Source organism: Schistocerca americana, chromosome 10, assembly GCF_021461395.2.
Source record: "Schistocerca americana isolate TAMUIC-IGC-003095 chromosome 10, iqSchAmer2.1, whole genome shotgun sequence".
NCBI classification, from domain to species: domain Eukaryota; kingdom Metazoa; phylum Arthropoda; class Insecta; order Orthoptera; family Acrididae; genus Schistocerca; species Schistocerca americana.
The window spans coordinates 193736867-193746081 of record NC_060128.1 but is presented as its reverse complement, the minus strand read 5'-3'; the positions used below and the strand labels follow the sequence as shown (position 1 = coordinate 193746081).

The 9215-nt window shown below is 43.4% G+C and overlaps 1 protein-coding gene across 1 annotated transcript in view; it reads right to left on the bottom strand.

Moving 5' to 3' along the window:
• Positions 1–3636: 3636 nt before the first annotated feature.
• Positions 3637–9215, bottom strand: part of LOC124552481 (synaptic vesicle glycoprotein 2A-like) — a 150949-nt gene continuing 145370 nt past the window's right edge. The window contains exon 12 of the mRNA XM_047126762.1: positions 3637–3890. Coding sequence (XP_046982718.1) covers positions 3829–3890 — 62 coding nt within the window. The 3' untranslated portion in view covers positions 3637–3828. The remainder of the gene's footprint in view (positions 3891–9215) is intronic.

The window sequence follows — 9215 nt, the reverse complement described above, 5'->3', positions numbered from 1 at the left end:
ATATGAACATTTTTATTGTCACTGGTTACTAATGTGCGACATCTTAGTGCTCATATTACATGTAGTATAAATGACAAGTACTGTGCTATCACCTTTAGCTTCTCGAAATTAATATTTTTTTGTAGTTATTCTGTTCTGTAACAGGTCGTTTGTTTCAGCTGTCTGTTTCTTACTTGTCTAACCAGCGTTACAAAATTTTCTAAATTCAGGATACATGTAACCCAAGAAACGGTGTACATTACAGTATGAAATATCAGAATGAAATTGGAAAATAAAAGAAATGCGCCCCAACCCCGGATCGAACCCTGGTCCTCCTGCATTCTCACCAAAACCTTTATCCTCTGCACCAACTGTACAGCACAAGGAAAATGTGCTGATAGAATAAGTTACCATACATGTAGTTACAATGTTGCCAAATTGCCACACTTTAACTTCCTTCTTCTGCCGGATGTACTCGCCGGACGAAATTTTGTGAGGGACTTTTTTTTTTTTTTTTTTTTTTTTTTTTATCGCTGGCGTGTGAGGACTGGCGCTGCGAAGCCCGAGTGCGCGGGTTTCGCTCCACCCTGTATGTTGGCGTAACTCTTCTCATTCTCAGAGAGTGTATTTCGCTCATAAATAGGCGGTTAAGACAATAACTGGTATATGTTCACAAACCTCTTGTTGACTCCTGTTCATTAGTCTGGATATTCTGACATTGTTCTCTCACTAAATATGTGCTTTAATGTTGTTTCTTTTAAAAATATGAGCTTATTCCAAACAAGCAGCATGTTTCTCGCAGTTAATACTGGCCAGGAGTTCAGTCTGCAGATGGATTGAGTCTCCTTGACTCTTGTGCAGAAAGACGTGCACTATTACGCTGAATCCATTTTCAATAAAGTGCCATAAGAATCAAAAATCTTAGCAGTAATCCACGCGCTTTCAAATATAAACTGAAGAGTTATCTCATCAGTCACCCCTTCTATACCGTCGCGTAGCTCCTTGAAAAATTACGCAAATTCCTCTGTTACATTGTCGACCGCTTTTATATTAACTTATATCTTGCCGTCTATTTTAAGATTCATAAGCGTTTTATTTTGTCTATTATTAGTTTTCTCTTGTAATTACGTGTACTGACACATTCCATAACGATGGAGATTTGCTCCTAAATTTGGGTTCTACGGAACTAGACGTGTAAAAAAAAAAAAAATAAATAAATAAAAAAAAAAAAAAAAGAACGAATAAAAACAGCAATGCCTTTGTTCCCTTGGTACTGTACAAAATGTAAGCTTGCAAGTCAATGTAATCAAAAGATACGGCCATTTATCTCACAGATTATGGTAATCGAAAACTCACTCATCGAACCCTGTAGTTGACTTTATGATCGTTAAATTCGGCAAGAAGCGAGGTTTAACAGCAAGAGTACACGAGTAAATGCAAAAAGTGTTAATTTGTCGTAAAGTAACACGAAAGAAGCAGTAACACGAAAGAAGCACCTTTCCTGTCATTTTTTATCCGGTTTTCGGGATGTCCGTCCACCAATTCGCAGCCTTCTTCTTAGGAATGGGTATAGGTATAAGGTTGAAATTTATGTCACATTGTAAGGCCTTCAGTCTCCTGGCAGTGCACAAAATATAAGCTTCTAAGTCAATGTAATTAAAAGACGTGGTGATTTGAGTCACATATTTTGACAACCGAAAACTCGCTCACCAAAACCTGCAGGGTACTTTCAGTTGACCTAGGAAAAATGCGAAAAGTGTTGAGTTGTAACAATATCAAATGAAAAAAATATTTTTATTTTGTCATATCTAGCGCGGTATGTCCCTCCATCACTTAACACGTTCCTTCTCAGGAATGGGTAGAGATATCAAGTTGAAATTTATGCCACGGGGTAAGGTATTCGGTCTCCTGACGGTGCACAGAATAAAAGCTTCTAAGTCAGCGCAATAAAAGTAGACGACCATTTACGTTACATGTTTTGGAAATCTGAAACTCCCTCATCGAGGCCTGTATGGTTCTTTCACTTGACCTGGGACAGTAAATTTGGCAAGAAGCAAAGTATTGCAACAAAAGTACACAAGAAAATGCGAGACGCGTTAATTAGTAATAATATCACACGAAAAAACACTTTTTATGTCATTTGTTGTCCGACTATCGGCATGACCGTCCATCACTTAACACGCTTTCTTCTCAAGAATAGGCAGAAGTATGAAGTTGGAATTTTTGTCAAATTGTAAGGTCTTTGGCCACTTGCTGCTGTTCAAACTATAAACCTGTAAGTCAATGCAATCAAAAGCTATGCCTGTGATGGACAGACACGTTGACAGATAACAAACACCACAGAAAAGTGTGATACAGTTACAAATTAACATTTTCCACATTTTTTTCCTTTGGTTGTGCTGTGAAACGTTGCTTCTTGCAACTTTCATGATTCTATCCCAATAGAAAGTACCGTATGGGTTTTGATGACTGAGTTTCCGAATATGAATTACATGGCTTAAATGAACCTTTCTTTCGATTGCCCTGATTAGAAACTTCAATTTCGTATGCCGATAAGCAATCACGGACATCAGTATGTGACATACTGTACATTTTAACGTTGTACGGCAACCCGTTCCTTCGAAAAGGAAGCCTTAAGAGGCGTAAAGACATACTGACTGTCAGATAACGAATGACAAAAATTTTTTTCGTGTGATATTATAACAAATTTCCAGTTTACAGATTGTTATTACTTTTACGGTGAAATCTTGTTCCTTCTCAAATTTCATGATTCCCAGACCAACGGAAAGTACTCTATAGGCTTTGTTGAATGAGCTTGTAAGGGTCAAAATATGCGACATAAATGGACGTAATTTTTTATTGCTTTGACTTAAAGGCTTCAATGTTTTACGCTACCAAGGGGCCGCAGACCTTAATATGTGACAGAACTTTCAACTCGAGACGTCTAACCATTCCTGAGAAAAAGGGTTTTTAACAGTTGCGCAGATAGATAGACGGACAACAGACTGATCCTATATGGGTTCCGTTTTCACCGACTGGGGTGTGGAATTATGGCAATAGCCGGACAAGCTTTGTCTGTCAACTTCACTGACAACTGTGATGTTGAACATCAGAACTTTTTTTTCCTGTCATCAGTCTTCTGACTGGTTTGATGCAGCCCCCACTAATTCCTCTCATGTGCTAATTATTTGCTGGATGTATTCCAATCTCTGTCTTCCTCTACAGTTTTTGCCCCCTACAGCTCCCTCTAGTACCATGGAAGTCATTCCCTCATGTCTTAACAGATGTCCTATCGTCCTGTCCCTTCTCCTTATCAGAGTTTTCCACATATTTCTTTCCTCTCTGATTCGGCGTAGAACTTCCTCATTCAGCTTATCAATCCATCTAATTTTCAACATTCGTCTGTAGCACCACATCTCAAATGCTTCGACTCTCTTCTGTTCCGGTTGGATTTCGTCGCCCGACCGCACGAAGAGCACCACCTCGTCTGCGGAGGCGGGACACGGGTGGACAACCAGTGCAGTCGATTATCGTTACGCAAAAAATATGCAGTGGATATTTTAGACCACCATTCCCCACTGGACTTAGCCGAGGACAAGGTGCAAGTGTGGCTACAATATCTGACGGCTGTGGACTCCGTTGCAAGCAAAATAGTAATTACTTGTTTTATTATTATTGTTTTATTTCTCCCTGAAAACAATGTACAAAAGTAGGAAAGGAAAATGCAGTTCCTTTATTACAGACATATCCTTCTTTGAAAAGTGTCACAACGAAATATCACAGAATGGGTTTCACACTCAGTACTCCGTAGCGGCTTAATGTCGACTCGAGTCATCGACATCTGCGTCGTCAGTGCCGGAGCTCCTTCATCTTCGCTTCAGATGGCAGCAGCATCGACAAGACACCACACACTGTAAACAATAAAGAGAGGTTCTTATTTTATCAACAGCCGCATGACAGTACATGCACAGAAGTGTGGTGGATTTCAGTGCTTCATATTCAACCACAACAAAAAATAGGTTTTTGAAAATTACTTTTGATACGTATGACTCCCATATGTCAAAGATAGGACGTGCAGGCAGTGATATTCAGAAACTAAGAAGTAGGGAGACGATTAGTAAGTACCACTGTAGTTTAGTTTATCTCGTCACAGGTAGTATCGGGAGGCATCACGTGAATACTTGATAATATCCGAAAACGGCTAAATTAAGGTCGATCATTGGGGAAATAATTGTTTTACTGTGAGGTGTTGAAAGTTATTTCAACAAAATTCATTTTCGATATTTCTGAACCACCAGGCTGGGTAGTGTGTTCACAATAATAGATGTATGGAATTCAGACTAAAAATAAATGTGATAACTACGGTATATTCATTCAATGGTTGTCAATGACTGGAAGTGGGTGGCTAAGTGAAACGGATATAACTATAACAACAAATACCCCATGTAGAACAAAAAATGTACACCAAGCAATGGCAGATTATAACTGCAATAGCAAACGAACTGTTGCAATCAATACTTGTGTTGCTGTAGGCTGGAAGCTAGATGGCGTCAGCTGAGAATTGTGGATAGACATAAACAAAAAGCATGCATTGACTAATGTACAGAATGTCCCCTCAGAATTATTTGCATACAGGCTGGAAGGCGAACACAAAATTTCGTTCCGATATCAATCAGGTAGAACAGATACATCTTTGCTTCGCATGGTATTTATGTTTTGTGCCCATGCGGCAAATGAGATGTGTCTATAACAAATGTTCTCAACTGTTTCATCGATCACCTACCGATTTCTTAAGGTCGTCAGGAAATCTGTAAAAGACTCGTATTGTGTCTCTTTTTTATTCCTAGGATTTACTGTGCTACTCACATTATTTTCTTAAGAACCGTAATAAAAACTAATACAAACGATACGACCCGCTTTCGCCAAAATACCCATCAGTTCAGCTTGCTGGCCGCACGGTGCTCCCCACAGACATGATACGTGAATTGGAGTGGCAATCACTAAAATAGGGGCGTTTTTCGTTGAGACGGGATTTCAATCACCAGTTTTCTCCTCCGATTGCGAAAACATTTTGCATGCACCCACCTACATAGGGAGAAATGATCATATGAGAAACCAGGGCTCGCACAGAAAAATTTAAGTGCTCGTTTTTCCCACGCGCCGTTCGAGAGTGGAACGGTAGACAGCCAGCTTGAAGGTGGTTCATTGAACCCTCTGCCAGGAACTTTATTGTGAATAGCAGAGTAACCACGTAGACGTAGATGTAGATGAAAAGAAATGCCACCCAAGACCATTAGTCCTCGGTATTGGACCGTATGGCGAGTGACAGAGAGGCTGGTTTCCCAACACTGTCGGGGGCGCGTCCAGACACGACTTCGGCGTGGGAACTCATTGATCGAAGTAGACTTGTTTTCAGCGGTGAGTGCCGCCTCAAATTCAGCCACGATGAGCGGCGAAGCCGCACCTGCAGACGCCCAAGACAGCGGTGGGACGGCGACCTGGCTGTCGACCGCCATACGGCCCAACAACCAGGAGTGGTGGTGGTCTGAGGTGACGCTTCATTTCACAGCGAGAGCCCTTAGGTTGCAGCACCCTTACATCACAACGGTACGTCGACGATATCCTACGCCTCGTTTTGTTGCCCTTCATGGCAAGTCATCCTGGGCTTACATTTCAGCAAGATAACGTCCGTACACGGCGAGAGTTTCTACTGCTTTTCTTTGTACTTGCCTTGGTCTACAATGTCACCGGATCTCTCTCCAATTGAGAACGTTTGGAGCATTGTGGACGGGTCCCTCCAGGGATCGAGACGTGGCTGCACGATCCGTTACAGCCATGCGGATAAGATGCCTGTCATCTCGTTTGCTAGTGATACGAGGCCGTTGTGATCCAGAACGGCGTTCCGTATTACCCCCCTGAACCCACCGATTACATGTTCTGCTAACATTGAATCTCGACCAACGAGAGTAGCAATGTCGCGATACGATAAACAGCAATCGCGATAGGCTACAATCCGACCTTTATCAAAGTCGGAAACGTGATGGTACGCATTTCTCCTCCTTACATGAGGCATCACAGCAACGTTTCACCAGGCAACGCCGGTCAACTGTGTATGAGAAATCGGTTGGAAACTTTCCTCATGTCAGCACGTTGTAGGTGTAGCCACCGTCGCCAACCTTGTGTCAATGCTCTGAAAAGCTAATCCTTTGCATATCACAGCATCTTCTTACTGTCGGTGAAATTTCGTGTCTGTAGCACGTCATCTTCGTGGTGTAGCAATTTTAATAGCCAGTAGTGTACTTACACTATTTGTAAAGTCCTTTCTCCTGAATAAATCATCAAATTTTTTCTGAAACTGTCGTCATTTGCCTGTCTGTACAATTACGTCACATCTACCAATTTCCGTCGCATTAAAATAATTTATTCGTGGTGCGTTTTTTTTTTGGTCTTAGAGTGTATAAATATCAAAATTAGATCACCATAATCACATTTGTCTTAGCATGCGATAATAGGAAATAATAAAAGTTCCTTGACATTACACTGGGACCAATCGAGTGTCAGCTGCCATCTTACTGTCCAGCAATTGTCAGCCTTTTTGGTCCAGGAGAGTACTGGAACAACATACAACGCCATCAAAAAGGAAAAACAACTGACACTCGCTAATAAAAAAACAAATTGACCCTTAAAAGTATAACATAGATGGCACCTTGTTAAAATCCCGACCGAGAGGCGACAGCTCCTGCTAGCTTGAGTAGAAGACAAATTATGCCGAATGTATTACTCTAGTGTACCACTGCGTAAGTGATTACAGATTCTGTGAACAGGTGGTAAGGCCGGCCGTTGTGGCCGAGCGGTTCTAGGAGCTTCAGTCTGGAACTGAGCGACCGCTACGGTCGCAGGTTCGAATCCTGCCTCGGGCATGGATGTGTGTGATAGGTTAGTTAGGTTTAAGTAGTTCTAAGTTCTAGGGAACTGATGACCTCAGATGTTAAGTCCCATAGTGCTCAGAGCCATTTGAACATGCTAAGGTCATCAGTACCTAAGCTTACACACTACTTAACCTAAAGTATCCTAGGGACAAACACACACACCCATGCCCGAGGGAGGACTCGAACCTCTGCCGGGACCAATCGCACAGTCCAGGACTGTAGCGCCCTAGACCGCTCGGCTAATCCCGCGCGGCTAAACATGTACTGACCACACCATCTACAAGAGAAGAAGACACTTTCTCAGGTAACAGTGGATGGCAGCGCTAAAGTGTTTCTTAGTACATGCAAACAATCTTCAGTTGCAGTATGCATGAGACAGAATAGTATCACTGAAACCCGATAAAATCACAGCCACATAACGTACAGTCCTCTTGATCCTCTTTGTTTCTTGCTCCTGTGTCTGTATGGGGTTGGCGTGTTATATCAGATTTGGCGCTGTCAGTGGCAGTCACCCCTTTCCAGCTTCCCCTCTTCTGCCCCTGCCACTAATTCCCTCTTACCGCCCCTGCTTCGTCAAACCCCCTGCCTCCTTTCCCCTGTCCTCTCCCCCCACTCCCCACCCACTTCCCCATCCTCTATTCCCCCTTCCCCCATCACCCTTTCCCCATAACCCATTGCTCCCTTTCCTTTCATCCCTCATCCCTCCTACACTCTTCGCTCTTTCCCCTTTCCCCATTCCTTCCCCTCCTCCACCCCCCTCCCCCCATGTTGGAACCTGTCTACCCCTCTGATCCCACATTGAGTGTGAGAGCACTCCGTCGGCTCCGTCATCAGGCAACAATTTTATCGGGATCATCCGACCGCCGTGTCATCCTCAGATGAGGATGCAGATAGGAGGGGTGTGTGGTCAGCACACTGCTCTCCCAGACGTTATGCTGGTTTTCTGTGACCAGAGCCGCTACTATTCCGTTGAGTAGCTCCTCAATTGGCATCACGAGGTTGAGTGCACCCCGAAAAATGGCAACAGCACATGGCGGCGCGGATGGTCACGGGTTGTTTAGACGATTGACTCCGTAGTGGCCGACCGAGCACAAGGCGTAATGCTGCTGAGACAGTTCAGGAAGAAATGGAGACTGTTGTGGGTTCGTCTATGCACGGGGAAGTCAGCGCTCGTGCAGCCGCACGTCGCACCGGCATTCCATACACTACTGTTTGGTTGGCACTTAACCTTACCCTCCGATACTATCCATACAAAATCCGTCGGCATCATGAACTGTGTTACCTGGCGATTTAGTGAAGTGGAGGGCATTTGCGGTGTGGGCGTTTCAAAAGATAGCGGAAGATGACGATTGGTTGTTGTGGACCGATGAAGCTCATTTCACGCTCCGAGGGTCTGTGAACGCCCACAACTGCAGAATTTGGGCTACCGAAAATCCTAGAACTGTTGTGGAAACTCCATTGCTCGACGAGAAAGTCACGGTATGGGTTGGATTTACCACATCTACCGTTATCGGGCCTTTTTTCATCAAGGATATCCGTGATTCTCGTTTTGTAACTGCTACCGTGACGGGTGAGAGGTACGCCGATGTGTTACAGAATCGCATCATCCCCCGCCTGGCTGATAAACACCTGCTGGAACGAACGATGTTTATGCAGGATGGCGCTCCACCCCATATTGCTAGACGCGTGAAAGATCTCTTGCGTGCGTCGTTTGGTGATGATCGCGTGCTCAGCTGACACTTTCTTCATGCTTGGCCTCCCAGGTCCCCATACCTCAGTCCGTGCGATTATTGGCTTTGGGGTTACCTGAAGTCGCAAGTGTATCGTGATCGACCCACATCTCTAGGGACGCTGAAAGACAACATCCGACACCAATGCCTCACCATAACTCCGAACATGCTTTACAGTGCTGTTCACAACATTATTCCTCGACTACGGCTATTGTTGAGGAATGATGGTGGACATATTGAGCATTTCCTGTAAAGAACATCATCTTTGCTTTGTCTTACTTTGTTATGCTAACTATTAATATTCTGATTAGATGAAGCGCCATCTGTCGGACATTTTTTGAACTTTTGTATTTTTTTGGTTGTTATAAAACCCCATGTCATTCCAAGCATGTGTGTCAATTTGAACCTCTCTGTCTATATTATTTCATGATTTATTCCGTTTTCAAATTTATACTGACTTTTTGATCACCCGGTACATTTCATGTATTTCATAAGGACTGCATTCGCCACAGGGTCTCTTCCTTCGGGCACCTGTGTGCGTCTGAAGTAACATTGCACTGCACTTCTGAATAACACA